Source organism: Peromyscus californicus, unplaced genomic scaffold, assembly GCF_007827085.1.
Source record: "Peromyscus californicus insignis strain IS unplaced genomic scaffold, ASM782708v3 Scaffold_12__1_contigs__length_115047231, whole genome shotgun sequence".
Classification (NCBI taxonomy): Eukaryota; Metazoa; Chordata; class Mammalia; order Rodentia; family Cricetidae; genus Peromyscus; species Peromyscus californicus.
In genome coordinates, this window is record NW_026294413.1 from 6,035,950 (window position 1) to 6,051,920 (window position 15,971).

The 15,971-nt window shown below is 41.1% G+C and overlaps 1 protein-coding gene across 1 annotated transcript in view; it reads right to left on the reverse strand.

The window, feature by feature from the left end:
• Positions 1–4,825: 4,825 nt before the first annotated feature.
• The window catches only part of Dnajc3 (DnaJ heat shock protein family (Hsp40) member C3), a 44,821-nt gene continuing 33,675 nt past the window's right edge, over positions 4,826–15,971 (reverse strand). The window contains exons 10-12 of the mRNA XM_052732467.1: positions 11,385–11,517; positions 9,935–10,083; positions 4,826–8,662 (exon numbers count right to left, since the gene is read on the reverse strand). Of these exons, the coding sequence (XP_052588427.1) occupies positions 8,505–8,662; positions 9,935–10,083; positions 11,385–11,517 (440 nt within the window). The 3' untranslated portion in view covers positions 4,826–8,504. The remainder of the gene's footprint in view (positions 8,663–9,934; positions 10,084–11,384; positions 11,518–15,971) is intronic.

A 15,971-nucleotide genomic window follows, 5' to 3' on the forward strand; every position in this document is an offset into this window, starting at 1 on the left:
TACATGTTATACATTTTTAAAAAGACTGGATACTTTTATAGAAACTAAAGGATGTAAATCATATAGTCCTATAGAAACCAAGTAAACAATTTTCCCTTCTGTGTTTAAGTAGATAAATAGGAATAGTAAATATTTTTAACTATTCAGATATTCTATACTTACAGCATCTTGGGACTAGAACATACTTCAGTGTCATTTAATCTCATCCACCAAAGTATGATCAGGATGTCCAACCTATGGCCCCTTGGCTGCATGTGTGCTGTGGGCTCCATTCATCCCAGGGATAGTTATCAATGAGGCTGAGCACATCTGTAGATGCAGCCTCATGTTGCAGTATGAAAAGGTTGGACACCTCTGATAGGTCTGCTGTAACCATGGCAATTCATGACTGCTTAAAAAGCTCTCCAGACTCTTCATGAGAAACATTTAGTAGAGCTAGTGGTGACCTAGTGTTCCAGGCACCCCTTCAGGATTCTATCAGATGGAATCACAGGTCATCTTGAAAACCTCCCGTGTAATGAGGAACCCTCTACCTCTAGAGATGGGCTGTTCATGTGAGACAGGTTTATATACACGTTCCATACTGAGACAGAAGCCATCTGTGCCTTAATTCCCTTTAGCTCTTCAAAGTTAGATAATCCACTGTATCTGACAGTATATCTTAGAAGATTTAGAAAATACCCATGTTCACCAGCTTCCTGTTTCTGTGACAAAATACCCAAGATAAACAACTTAGGGAAGAAAGGTTTGTTTTCACTCAGGTCCATGGTCACTTGCCCACATTGCTGTGGGCTCACAAGAGCACGATGCATCATAGGAGCACCTCATGGCTGCTGGGAAGCAAGAGATGAGAGAATGGGGCTAGGGGTCTCCACACCCACCAAGGCATACTGCAGTAACCTCACTTTTCCCACTGGGTTTGATCTCTTAAGAAGCTACTAACCAAACATTCCAGAATGTGGACCCATAGGGTATATTTAAGATCCAGTACTGAACAGTATCCTTCCCCTGGCAGGCCACTCACGCCAATTAAGAGAATACCTTCCTCTCCCTCTTTGCTCACTGTTTTTATTACTTAAGACATTTAAGTTGTAATTAATTTCTACCTTAAAATATCAGATTTGATAATTCTCTTCTATCGTCTTGTGATTTGAAAGACTAAATTTACATGTCTCGTTTCTAGATGAGTATATATACTAGAAAATCCAAATTTTTGAATTAAATATTTCTTTGCAAGGACATTCTTTAATAAAATGCCCTGTGCTGGATAGTTTTATGTCAACTTGACAAAAATCTGAAGTCATCTGAGAGGAGGGAACCTCAATTAAGAAAATGCTACCATAAGAGGGGGCTGCAGGCAAGCCTGTAGGTAATTTTCTTAATTAGTAATTGATGAGGGAGGACCCAGCCCATTGTGGGTGGGGCCATCCCTAGGCTGGTGGTCCTGAATTCTGTAAGAAAGCAGGCTGAACTAGCAATGAGGAGCAAGCCAGTCAGCAGGGTTGTTTTACCACAGCATAGTGGCTGCACCTGAATCTACTGTTGTCTCAGCTAATGACTGTGGCTCTGCAGTAACTGCCTCACTGCTCAGGTCAACGCCCAGCAGGACTTCTGCATCCCAGGGCCACCTCTTCTGCCACCAAATATAGTTCCTAACTAAGTCTCTATCATTCAATTTTACCAATAAAGCTTGGGAGCCAGATGCTGGGGTGAAAACCTGCTAGCTCAGAGTCAAGGAAAGCCCACAGCTGCTTCCTTTTTTTTTTTTTTTTTTCCTTCCCAAACCAAAAGGAATGCCAGACTCTAAGTCCCTCCCTAGTACTTCCTGTGTGGCTCTGTCTTCCTGACTTCCTCCTACTATGGTTTTGGGATTTTGTTGTTTTTGTCAACTGATTGCTTGCCCCACTTTTCGATCTATCGTAGGTTTTACTTAATCTTTTAAAAGGGATAGGGCTGAACCATGCCACAAATAGAAATAGATTTTTTTCCAGTAAATAATGCAATCTCAGTGTTCACAGTGTGATCAAATATCCTGGAACAAATCAGCACCCTTCCATGGCCTCTGCATCAGCTCCTGCCTCCAGATTCCTACCCTGATTGAGTTCCTATCCTGACTTCCATCAATGAACAGTAATGTGAAAGTGTAAGCCAAATAAACCCTTTCTTCCCCAAGCTGCTTTGGCCATGGTATTTCAGCACAGCAATGATAACCCTAACTAACTAGGACAGAAATTGGTACCAGGAGTAAGTTAATGCTATAATAGACCTGATCATATTGTCTTAGGGAGGATTATGGAAGGACTTTGGAACTCTGATCTAGAAAAGCCATTAAGTGTTGAGAGCTCAATGGGCTATTCTGTAGGAGCATGGAAGATAAGAATCTTGAGAGTGGTACAAAGGGTCGGAAGCCTGGTTTATGATGTTTCAGGTGAAGCAAAGACTCTACTGGGGCATTTATGTGAAGAATCTGTGGTGTTTGGTCAATTGGAGCTGAAGAATTAGCTATGATGAACAAGAGACCAGAACCACTAAAGTAGAACCTTTGTTTTACTGGAACAATGGATGCTGGTCAGCTGGGGATGAAGAACCAGCTGTGGTTAAGAAGAGACCAGCATTAGCCGGGCGGTGGTGGTGCACGCCTTTAATCCCAGCACTCGGGAGGCAGAGCCAGGCGGATCTCTGTGAGTTCGAGGCCAGCCTGGGCTCCAAAGCGAGTTCCAGGAAAGGCGCAAAGCTACACAGAGAAACCCTGTCTCGAAAAACCAAAAAAAAAAAAAAAGAGAGACCAGCATCAAAGAGGTGAAGTGTTTCCTGAGAGTCAGTACACAAGCTGTGTCCTAGAGGTGGCCTGGGCTGCACCAAGTGCTGGCAGTCAAACTTGATAATGTGGAAGACTCCCAGGCTGTACTGGCTTTGAAGCATGAAGGGGTCATGGAGAACAGCTAAGGCTTGGTACTGAGAGCCAGGCGAAGCCACTCATAAAGGTGCAACCTCAGTAGCACTTGAAGTCTCTGGATTGAAGAGGTCATGCAGAGAAGTTGAGGCTTGGCACCATTAAGTGGGCCCAGGAGACACTCCTGGTGAAAGTGCAGCCCAGTTGCAGCAGAAAATCCTTGCATTTTGGACATGCCAGTCCCATGGGACAACCACCACCAGCAGCAGCAGCAGCTATGCAGTGAGGCCAGCCTCAGCCTAGAGGACAAGCTGTGTGCTGCAGATCCAGAGAAGTGACCCAAGCCCTTGGAAGAGCCCCTGAGATTGAGAGTGAATCCCAAATACTGGACATTGAGTGAGTTATACTGTTGAAATTTGGTTTACTTTTATCTGATTGAGCCCTGGTTCTTCCCTCTTGAAATAAAGTATTTAACTTACTTTTTACTTTATAGGAGTGTCCCACACTTGAGAGACTTTTGACTTTAAAAGACTTTGGTTTTTTTGTTTTTAAAGACTGAATTTTTTAAGTGTTTGAATTTGTAAGATTGTTTGCTATGAAACAATCTTTTTTTTTTACACTGTGACTATGTATTCTCATTGGATTAATAAAGAGCTAATGGGCAATAGCTAGGCAGGAGAAAGTTAAGCAGGACGCTCAGACAGTAAAAAAGAGAGCCTGGGGGAAGGAGGAGGCAGTCACTGGGAGTCACCAGCCTGACGCAGAGGGAGCAGGAAATGAACATGCCATGCTGAAAAAAGGTACCACCATGTGGTAGAGTGTAGACAAGAAATATGTTAACTTAAGATGTAAGAGCTAGTTAGTCAGTCATAAGCCTAAGCTACTGACAGACCATTTATAATTAATAATAAGTCTCAGTCATCAAAGATCAATCTGGGATAGTGGCTTGAGATTAATGATGCAGACTCTCAAGGGAGAAGAAGCAGGATTTTTTTTTAAAGAATGATTACAGAAAACTGAGAAACTGAAGAAAAGTGAGAAAATAAACTCCAATAGGGAGAGGGATTTCCAATAGAGCAAAGTCACCAAACTCCCTTGTGACTTTGGTTTGTTGTTTCTTTAGGGCCATTTTTACTGTAGAAACTGGCCAAAAGCAGTAACTGCATGTTGATTCTGTGTGTCGTGTACCCATCTCCATTGAAAGATTTGCTCAAAAATAGGGAAAAGGTATGGGTTCTAGAGTCACTGGGATATAAACTGTAGGCTTTAAGATAATTGTTGTATACTTTCACCAGACTATGAAGCCCAAAACAGTAGTAACAGGAGCTTGTGTCTGCTAAAGGAAAGCCAGAGGCCCTGAGGGAAAAAAAATGACAATGTCCCTGTGCTTGCGGCTGCCAGGCAGCACTGGCCTCTTTCATCACCTGCTGACTCCTTCAGAATAGGGCTGACCACTTCTATACTGTCATGATATCAAGATTACTACTAGGGATTTGGAAAGTTTCTAATCTTTCTCTAAAAGTTTTATATAAATGCATTTTTCCTTCAATACAGAATATATAACTGAAATCAAAAGCAGGCTTTGCTGTTGCTAGAAACTTACCTGAGCTGTGCTATGGTACCTTCCTGTAACCAGAAGACAACAGAAATGCATAGAGTTAAGATGAAGGTCTACCTCTTAGACTTTAATATTAAAATAGAAGAATAGTCCACTATTTTAAGTCCCAATTTCCTAGGATTGGTGAGTTAGAAGATTTGTAAACATATCTACATTCTGTGTTCTGACCTTCCCTGTAAACTCACATAATGTAGGAAAGCCTTTTTGTCAACTCAAGTCACTGATTTTGTGTGAAGTAAAGTTGGAAATAGACTTAAGATGGACTTTCTTAGAATTTTAACTCAAAGGTTAAACATGAATCAGAAGCAAGAAAGTAGTGGATATGACCATAAATATTTTTATTAAATGTGAAAATACACGGGCATAAAAATATTGCCCATATTCATAGACATGTATGAGCCCAGTTGAAATAATTTTAGTTCCTTTTTTTTATTAAAACACTAAATTGAGATGGATTATTAGGTCTGTCCCATTTAAAACAAATATAAGCTTAGGAGTAATAATTTAACTTATCAAACATCTCTAATTTTTTACTTCCCCTGTGCCCTGTATTCTTTTGCACAGGTAAATATTTCATCCACAGACGAGTGCAATAAGCCTGTTGTTACTGTACACAAAGCCACGCAGTGGCTAATTTTACTCAAATCATTCAGCAAATGAGATCATCTGTTAAAAAAAAAATTATCTCCCCCTCCTAGCATCATTTGAAATTACAGAGTAAACTGCTACTAACAGAAAAGGAACGCTATGATCTGGAAAAAGAGATTCATTCTTAAAAATTGTCACTTGCCTTCTCCTCCCTTGATCACTACAGAAACATCAAATACACTCAGGAAAATAGCCCTGACTTCGTCCTACCTCAGTGATGTGTACTGACTAAAAACACTGTAAAGGCCATCACCAGTGCCTGTATATATGAGGCAGGTTGGCACCCACAATGGCCTGAGGAGTGATTTTAAACCAGTACATCTTACTTCTCTCTTCATGGTAAGTGACAACTTCTGACCAAGTTAAAGCCTTTACATGTGAATGTTATCTTCCAGGAATAAATAATAGTGACAACTGACATTTCTCTACTTGGTTATCAATAATTCTTTCTCACACTTCTGTTGTGTGCATAAGTTTGGTCCTTTTAAAGGGGGGCCTCAAAGTCACAGTGACTTCTTATTGCAGCCCCCACATTCTGAGATTAGTCACAAGCCAGCATGCCTGCTTACATTTGAAAAAACATTTTTAATTCCATTCATTATCAGAACTCCAATGACCAATCTCCACACTGCTATTTAAAACACTACTAAGGGTATTTTAAAATTAAGATGTTATATCTAATGCACATTAATTAAACTACTGAGTTTTTTTTTTTTCCAGGTTTTCTTCTACTCATGGTCAGAAAGAGTAAACTTACAGAACTGAGAAGTGAAGTAAAAGAAGTTGCCCTCAGGTAGCAGATTTTTTCCTTCTCCCTGCAGTGATGAGCACTGGATGCAGCCCAGTGGTGCTGCACTGTGGAAGGAAAGGCTAGAAACAGAATAGAGCTCAGCCAAGGTGAGCGTTGATCCTGTTTTCCCCAGAATTACCACAAAGGGTCTGTAGTTCCTCAAAACAGAAACTGGAATGTGGAAGTAGCCCTGCAAAAAGGATAAAGGGAAAGTGGAGAATGTTTCTTCAATAATGTGGTTTTACACTGCATGGTATACTATGTCAGGCAGGTAGAAGGAACACTAATCTGTTACTCATCTGGGATAGGCTGGACACCAGGAGGCTGCCAACAGCATCCAGGCAGGAATTTACAGGTCATCCCTATCTTACTAATCAGCACTGAGATCTACCTTCATCTTTCATCTCCCTCCATGGCATCTGCCTTTGGCACCAAAGTTTGCAGTGAGCAAAACTAATCCTGTTACCTTGGGTAGTTACAAGTAGGAGACAAAAACAAAAACACCTTGAAACTCTCTGGGAAGCAAATTAGGAGGCACTAGATCTGGGACACAGGTCCATGCAGCCCAATTTTCAACCATGTCACTATCCCTCTGGCTCCATGCTACTGGCATCTTTCCATCTGCTCTAAATGGGAGAGTAAGCAACTTGATGCTTCCTTGGTTCTGTAAGTGAAAAAGTGCACTTTGGAATGTACACAGATGCCATCAATGTAGTTCAGAAGTGTCAGTGACGTCACCCACAAATGGAGTCAGACTGACAAACAATTGTGACATAGTAGTTAACATAAGATTACTAAGATTTGAAAAACATTTTTCATGCACTGTTTCACACTGGATTGAATTGATTTTATGTACGATTTTGGTGGGGGCCTGGTAAGGCACTCACTGTGTAAACCAGGCTGGCCTGCTTCTCCTTGTCTCTAGTGCCAGGATAAAAGGTGTGTGACCACACCTGGTCTGATTGGAATTTGGGGACACTGAAGCAAAATGAAAGCTGGAAGGCATCTGAAATGCACTGTGAAGATTACTGGTGAGAAAGAGGCTCCTAAGTACAGGCAAAAAGCACTTACATGGTTTGCCCAACTCAACTAGGTGATTTATGTTCTTCCATTAAAAAAGTCTTTTTCTATAGATGCTCAAGGATATGGGATATGGCTGTAGGTTAAGAAAATTATTTGTGCTTGGATGCTACATTCATGCCTCCCACAATTAACTAAAATGCTTAACTTCATAAAATCAATATATTAAACCTTTATACTTAAAATATTTAACAATGTTTCAAGAAAGAAAAAAAAAACTTTCTAGAATAAAGGTAATAATTCTTACCAAAGTAATTCTTTTAGATTTTCAATGTAACATCAGTAGTTCATAAATACTCAATGTTCTTGATTTAGCAATAGATTTTTAGGGCAAAAATTATCCAGTATACAAATCCTGAATAGTATATTTCTTAAAGAGGTATCTGCTTAAAAAGCAAGAGGGGGATCTCAGGAGGAAACAGGAAATGTCATCTTATTAAGTGAAATGTTAGCAAGTACATGGAGTTGAATAGATTTGCAAGCCTATACTTTCTTCTAAGCAGAATAACAAACCTGGGAACATCCAATCCTAGTGAGGCAGATCTACGGACCAAAAACCAACAACCAGTACAACCAAGACAGTTGGGCTAAATGTAAGAAAAAGAGAAGAGACACTGAGATGCTGCTTCAAGTGGGAGTCCTAATGCTCTGCTTATGCTGGCAGGGCAACTCTTCATTTCCAGCAAACAACTTGGAACTTCACTTGTTTAAAAAGTATTTCAAACTGACCTCCAACAGTGTTGTCTAAAATACCACTGAGCCTCTTTTTTACGTATTTTAACTTGTTCTGTTTAACATTTAAAAGAGGATCTGTGAGTTTTTATAATTAAATTCAAGTGAAATTGGTATTCTCCTATAGATACAAAACAACAACAAAAATATATGCTCAACTTCAACCCATTCAACACCTAGACATATCACCACTACATGAGAGTATGTTCCTAAAAGATGGTCTCCACCCTTCCTGCAGTGATAGCCATGATGACACTGGTACAGGAGTAAATACTTGCAAGTGACTGGACTGACCAAAATCTAAGCGTAACTGTCCCTAAGAAAATACAGCTCAGTTGTTCATATTCTCTCAAGAATACTGAGACACAATCCATTCTCCTGAAGATTACATACAGCTCCTCCTCACGGTTTCTATGCAAGGCTGTACAGCGTCTGTCTGCTCTGGGTTGAATATCTATATTTAATGCTATTTAAACACCTCCACAGGGTAAAAGCCTCAGAGCACTTCCCCAGGCAGTCACAAGATGAGTACAGGTTGCTTTATCAGAAGTATGACTCCTTGCCCCCCACCTTGGCAGGCCCATCAAGTCTACAGTAAGAACAGCTTTTTTCCTTAGAACAACTCTTTGGTCACCGACAAACTAAAAGTTTTGTTTTGTTTCCATTCGAATTCCAAACAAAGTTTCTTTGTTTTTAATATTAAAAAAATAATAGTAAAGAAGAGGAGCAGTAAAAGAGCTGGTTTAATTGAAGTGGAATTTAAATCTAAACGGTCCGCCTGAGCTGAAGGGATTGAACCCTTGCCATGAGTTCCAACTTCTGTGGAAGGGGTTGCCACCACCTCCTTGCTGACTCTCTGCATCAAGAGGATCTTCTCCATCATCAAACTTCTTTCTCATTTCTAGAAAAGAAACCAGCAAATTAAGAGCCACATATTAACCTAAGGTATAGGTACAAGGCTTTGATACTCAAATCTATACTTTGCCATCACCATCCTGAAGAAAATGATTGCAAAGGGAACTCCCAAAGTCATGCTCTTTATAAAACAGCTTGTCACTACTATCCTCCCTCAAATGAAGTCCATCAGGCAAGAACCTCATTGAGTCCCCTCCATAAAGCATCTAAGAAGCTACTTTGCCCAACAGGTGACACAGAACACTCCATAAGGTTCATTTTCCTCCCAAAATGTAATGCAGACACATGGAGAACCCAGTGAGTAACAGGAGAGGATGAGGGGCTCCTCTAACCACCAAATGCCTCAAGACCCCTGACTCTGGCCCACCCATTACACCACATTTGAGGGACAGTGAAGCATTTTGCATTCAATAACAGAACAGGTGAACTGTACCTACTGTGTTCAATAACGAAGTGCACCTGCCTTCCTTACTAGACTACAAATTACTTAAGACAAAGGACTATTTCAATTCTGTAGTACAAGTGGATGCACAAAAAGATTTGCTCAAGGGGCAACAAGATTTCCTCTTTGTTGAACCTTCCTAGCTCAAATTAGAACACTCATTCCTACACATACAGAAAGCCACAAAAAGCAGTGTGTACACATTCTTAACCTGTCCTCTTACTTTCCAGACTAGACTCACACACACACACTATATATATATCAACCAGCACATCTGTTTATGTGACTTAGGGCGAGATAGCTGCTAACATCCATGGGCACAACAAGCATGGCTAGAGATCTCCTCTTTTCGTAAGCCAGCTCGACACACTGGTTTCCTCACCAAGCTCCTGAGACATCTGGGAATTTGGTACCAAGAATCATCCATCACTGAACTAGGAGGCTAGCAGGGGTCTAAGAGATACGTGTGATATGCTCAGTGTTGTGCTTTCATGTAATTGCTAAAAAAAAAAAAAAAAAAAAAAAAACAAGGCTAAGAAATGACAGGAACTTGTTCAAGTGGGGAGAAAGTATTCCACACTCAGTATCCTTTCACTATACACTGGTATAGTACTTACCATTTACCTGCGGGTCCCCAGACTCAGGTGGGAAGAAACTGGTGACAATGCAGGACTGACAACCAACCACAGTCCTCCCTCACCCACCCTGCTCTACATCTCACTTTGCCCCTGCTGGGGTGGGAAAAGGAACAGCAGCTACTTCGTCACCAACTTCGCTATTCCAAAAGCAGCAGAAAGACACGGAAGCAGGAGGTACCTGGGTCTGAGAGGACTTCTTTAGCAGCTGCTATGTCAATAAACTTTTTCTCTGCTTTTTTCTTTTCTTCTTCATTCTGGAAATTATCTGGATGCCACTGAAGTGCTAATTTTCGGTATGCTTTAATGATTTCTTGTTTTTTGGCATTTCTGAAGGATGAAAAAAACTACTTAGCAACTGTCATAACGGCCCTAACTGGGTTTTATTTTAAGAAGAAATCAGAAGAGCTGTGTTGGTAGTCCTCTTTGAACACTCAGTGGTAGAGGCTTGCCTCACATACATAAAACCTTAGGTTTATCACAGCACTACAAACAAATACTGTAAGCTCTAGGTGTGTAAGGGATACAGGAGAGTGTCAACTGATGACATACAGCTTTGTTCTCGAAATTCCAGAGAGCAAAGATTTAACATACTGTTCTGGGCAGTCTACTTTGTTTTTCTTTCCTTTTTGAGCCATGGGGCTGGTGGGAGCAAACACTGGGGACTGAACCTACTGATGCAAGGCAAACCCACTAACACTGAGCTGACCCAAGGCCTCTCCAGAAGCTTGCTCAATAAGCACCTCAGAATACAGTACAGGTCTTCACAACTGTCCCTTGCTGAATTTCCACACTACCATGATTTAATTCTTTCTGGGCATTAAAAAGATATTCTCACATCGGGATGGTAGCGCTCACCTTTAATCCCAGCAGTACTCTAGAGGCAGAGGCAGACAGATCTCTGTGAGTTTAAGGCCAGCTAGGTGTATATATAGTCTTCAGGCTAGCCAGGGCTACACAGGGAGATTCTGTCAATCAATAAAAATAAAACATACACATACAAAAACCTCTGTGAACCCGTTTAGGCTGAGTTTACTTAATACTAATAAGACCAAAGCTTTAAACTTTGGAACAGAAGCTGACAGTCTACATGGTCAGAGAAAATGAGTCTTTTTGTAGACAAAATTTTTAGGATTTATTTTTGTGTATGGGTGTTTGCTTGAATGTATGACCATCATGTGTGTGTAATGACAGAAAGCAGAGGAGGTCAGAACTGGAGTTAGAGATGGTTGTGAGCCATCATGTGGGTGCTGAGAGCTAGTGCTATTAACCACAGAGCCATCTTTCCAGCCTGTACAACTTTAACCTCAGGCTCAGGGGGAGGCTTTCTTTTCCTTCCTCCTACCCCAATGAAAATAAAGTACAACTCTACTTTCTTAATTCTTCCCAAAAAGTCTAAGCCTAGGACCTATTTATGCCAGAGCCTTCATTATCAACATCTCTGTTAATGGTCTTTATAAAACAAATTGGCCTGCAGCATAATGAACACAGTTTATGATGTTAAAGGCTGTTAGAGTAATATATGACTGAAATAACATGAGTAAATGAAATGAACCAGGTTAAGACAAAAGGAGCTACAATTAGCTTTAAAGCAGTTGATTAAATAGCACAGGCAAATTTCAATAATTCACCTTTTTACTCCCAAGATTTTATAATAATCTCGTTTCTGTGACTGTTTCAGTAACCGCTGGGCTTTCTCTAAACCTTCCCGAATCTGCTGATCATTTTCGTTGTGTTCCTGAGCAGCTTCATAATCCTGAATGGCTGTCAAAATATGTTTAGGAAAATGCTGTTAGGGGAAAATTGAGATTCAGTGCCTTTATGTATTCTAACAACTTGGTACCAAGTCCTCATGAAGGGTAACAGCCCCTTCACGAAATGTTGCTTCTAGGAGCCTAAATGGTACCACTTTCATAATTTTGTTCAAACATAATTCATAATAAAGGCTGAAGCTCTCACTCCTGTTCAACAGAACTCACCGTGGTTGGTTTACTTATCCACCCTCTCACATTATCTCCCCACACCTCCTTCAAGGTATTTTAATATTATACAAAGCAATCTTAACACCACTAAGACATAAATGACCACTGCATAGCAAAGAAAGTAAAATACTGGAAAAGAAAATCAGCATTAATATCTATGTTTGATAGTATGGAAGAAGCAAAGGGTACAAAGGGAGCTGGCGGAACCATCAGCTCAGTACTGCCAATGTGATTGCAGTGTTAACCAAAACCAAAATACATAAAGACCTAGTATGAAAAGTCTGGAGGAAATCTACAATACATGCTTTATTTTGGAGTATTTAGGTATCTAATATGCAAAATGAATTAGTGTAGCAAGCCCGAGATCCATCCTTTGAAAGTCCTGCTGATGAAGAATATTCATGGCTGGGTTCGGGATGCTGGATTTCAGGAACATTCCTTGGTAACAGGCTCACAAGGCCTGGAAGTCAGAAATCCGGGTATGACTGAACAGTGACTAGCCTTCAACAACCGCCCTGGGTGATGGGTCTCTGATGAGGCCCAGTTACAGAATAAGTTTGACTTGTGTCAGGTTATAGGAAAAAAGATTCAGAATCTAAAAAGTTTCCTCCAGAATTTGGTGCGTGGCACTTTTCTCCTCACTGGAGTACATCTTAGCTCCTGAGCTAAAATACACATGGAGTCCAATCTGTTCTACCAAGTCTAGAGTTGTCAGGCTTGGCAACAGGCACCTTTACCAACTGAGCCACCTCACCAGCCCCAACTGCCACGTCTTTTAAATCATACTAAGTTATAGTATGCATGCTTTTCTTATTATAAAAAGTGTAGAATTATTGTTTCCTATATTCATCTGATTGCAAGTAGAAACTAATTAGAACATAAAATACTTCTCAAAACATACAGTAGCTAAGTAATTTTTGGTCCATTTCCTCAGATTCCACACTCTGGAAATTAAATAATACAAGTCTACCTCACAGCCATAAATGAACAGCCATGAAAAATAAAAGACAAATATTATGATTCTAGATGTACTATTAGCAATTATTTTCTAACTTCAACATAAACAAAATCTCATCCAGACCTTTTTTTTTTCATGTGTATGGATATGGTAGGTGACAGTAAACCCAGGGTCTGTGCATGCTAGACAATTGCTCTACCACTGAGCTACAAATCCCTACTCCACCCTCTCAGTCTTAAGGAACAGTGCTAACAAACTGATCAAAATGACAGACATAGTCCAGTTTGTTTGCCCTCTTCCCAGCACAGTGACAAAAATAAAAAATGACCATCACAGAGTTGAAAAGACAGAAATTTTGGCAAACTTCTAGAAAAGAAAAAAGCAGATTCTTAACAAAAAATAACCGGAAGTGGAGAGATGCACAATCACCTACACTGGAGGTCCCAGCAGACTTGGAAGCCATTAGTGTAGCCTTGGACTTTTTGTTTGGCAAGCTAGAAAATTTTTAAGGCAACTATCAGAACAGTCAGTAAGAAGACAAAAGCTGGGAAAGCACTCAGCCTTTACATGGAGCACCTGGCTACAGCATTCACCTCGACAGGACCTCTATGAATGAAACATGCATGTGGAAGGCCCAGTGTGGCTACTGGAACCAAGAAAGCCAGAGCAGAGCACAAAGGCACTTGTGATGGCTACAACAGACCTGAAAACACAAAAAGGAAAGAACAGCCCATCACACTCAGAAGCACGTCACACCTTGAAGAGTAAATAAAGTGCTGCGGACTATGGCAGGAATGTAGGGTATTTCTTCCAGAGAACAGGTCCTACAAACTTAAGGCCTGCCCTGGGAATCACCAGGAGAAAAGGATTGAAAGACACACAGCTGGCAAGTGATGCTCCTCAACACCAACCTATTAACAAGTACCAAAGTACAGCCAGAGTTGAAGCACTTCCCAGCTACCACTGAGACAATCCACCATGAATACCTGATTGCTACAAAGACCTTCTAGAGCAGTGGTTCTCAACCTTCCTAGCTGTGGCCCTTTAATACAGTTCCTCATGTTGTGGTGACCCCTAACCATAAAATTTTTTTGTTGCTACTTCATAACTAATTTTGCTACTGTTATGAATCATAATATAAATATTTGGTATGCAAGGTATCTGATGTGACCCCAGTGAAAGGGTCGCTGGACCTAAAAAGAGGTCATAATCCACAGGTTGAGAATGACTGTTCTGTGGGTATTACCAGCTTTCACCCCATACCTCTACAAGCCTGTTCTCAATACATGGAACCTCAGAAATCTTTGAACAAGGTTACCAATTGGCCAGCATGTAGGTGGCCCATAAAGGAATATATGATCTCTTCCTAGATGGCATACAAGAAAATAGGTAGTGAGATCCCACACGAGGAATTTCCAGCAAAAGAAAGGAATTACAAGGGCTGCTGAAAAGTTACTGACACCATACACAAATCCAAGATGAGAAGAGAAAGCAAATAGCACCAGAGCAAAGGATCACAAAAAATGCCAGCACCACACTTAACATGAATATGGGCTAACCCTAAAGCAACATCCTTTACATGTTGTAAAAAAAAAACCAGAAAATCTAAAGCAGACATAGTAGAAAAAAGTTTATGGGGGGGGGGGGGGGCAGAGGTAAAGAACAGGAGAAAAGACCAGCAAAATATACATGTACATGTCTCTCATGATATCCACTACATGCTCCCTTAAGTGCTGAACCTAAAGCGTACAAGATTTGCCCCTTTTGGTAGCACAGGGAAGAGGCAAAGGAGTGAGCAGGGCTGGCAGCATGTGACTTCCTGGATATAGAGCGGTTCAGAAAAGCAGAAAGCAGGAATATACAGAAAAGTCATTTAACCAGATGCAGGGTGTCTGTGCAAATAGTGAAGCACAGACCATTGCCACTGTTAAGGCTTACCAGAGACATTATGGAGTTAGAGAGAAACCTGTTGCTAGGGAAATTCCAGGAATTCACAGGGATGACGCCAGTTTAGATTACTAGCAATAGTGGAGAGGATGCCTGAACTAGCTACCCCAGTGATCAGATTGGTGAATACCCTGTCATCCAGAGTCTCCATCCAGTAACTGATAGAAGCAGATACAGAAATCCACAACCAAGCACCAGGCCAAGCTCCGGGAGTCCAGTTGAAGAAAAGTAGAGGGATTCTATCAGCAAGGGGGGGTCAAGATCATGATGGGGAAACCTACAGAGACAACTGAACCAGCCTTGATGCAGAGGGGTCGGGGGAGGCAGCGGCCTTGGTCCTGCCCCAACTGAATGTACCAGGCTTTGCTGACTCCCCATAGGAGGCCTTAACCTTTCAGAAGATGGAATGGGTGGGCGAGGCTGGAGGGGCAAGAGGAGGGATGAAAGGGGATCTGTGGTTGGTATGTAAAATGAATTTTAAAAAAAAGAAGGCTTCCCAGTCCCCAATAGTCTTTACATATGCATACAAATGCAACCTCCTCTAAGTTGTTGGTCAGGGAGACCCCCAAAACAGTATAAGCTACTGCCATCCCTTGGTTACCCACTGGAACCTGCAGATTAGGACCCCATGCCTAAAGATCCCAAATACTTTTGTTGTGGGACAGAGAGAAATCAAACTGGAACCAACCTGGAAACTTCTCCCTGTTGGCTTTCCTAGTGCCTGAAGGTACTTTACTAGCCACCAGGAGAAAACAGTCATATCAGTTGTCTCACCCAACTGGACTCCACCTGTTGGAGTACTGATCAACCAGGCATGTACTCAATGGTACAATAGTGGTGTGAATACTATGGAGGAAAACAATCACTCTGACTGGTTCACAGGAGGGAATTCATGCCTGGGATTGTAAACCTGGTCAAAAGCCCAATGCTAGAGAAGTCATACTCTAGCAAAGAAACTTAAGGTGACCCAAAAAGGAACATATGAAGCTACATGGGAACCTATGATATAGCAACTCAAATAAAAACATAATTGGAAGAGAAATTACATGTGATATGAAAGAACAATAGCATACAAAAGATTGTTGTGCTGAATGGACATGTTGATGAACTGCCTTCTGAATATTTGTTTACACCTATAGATGAATGATGCTCCTAACCTTGGTCAGAGATGCTGCTTCTTATAGTTCAGGGTTAATGAGGATTCATAACTAACTGAAATTGAAAATAAGTGACCGTTAAGTTCTCAGCCTTAAAACTGGACATCTGCTGTCACCCCTCCAGAGGCTAGGAAGGAGTGCTATAAAATGCTGTCTCCTCAACATGACACAGCT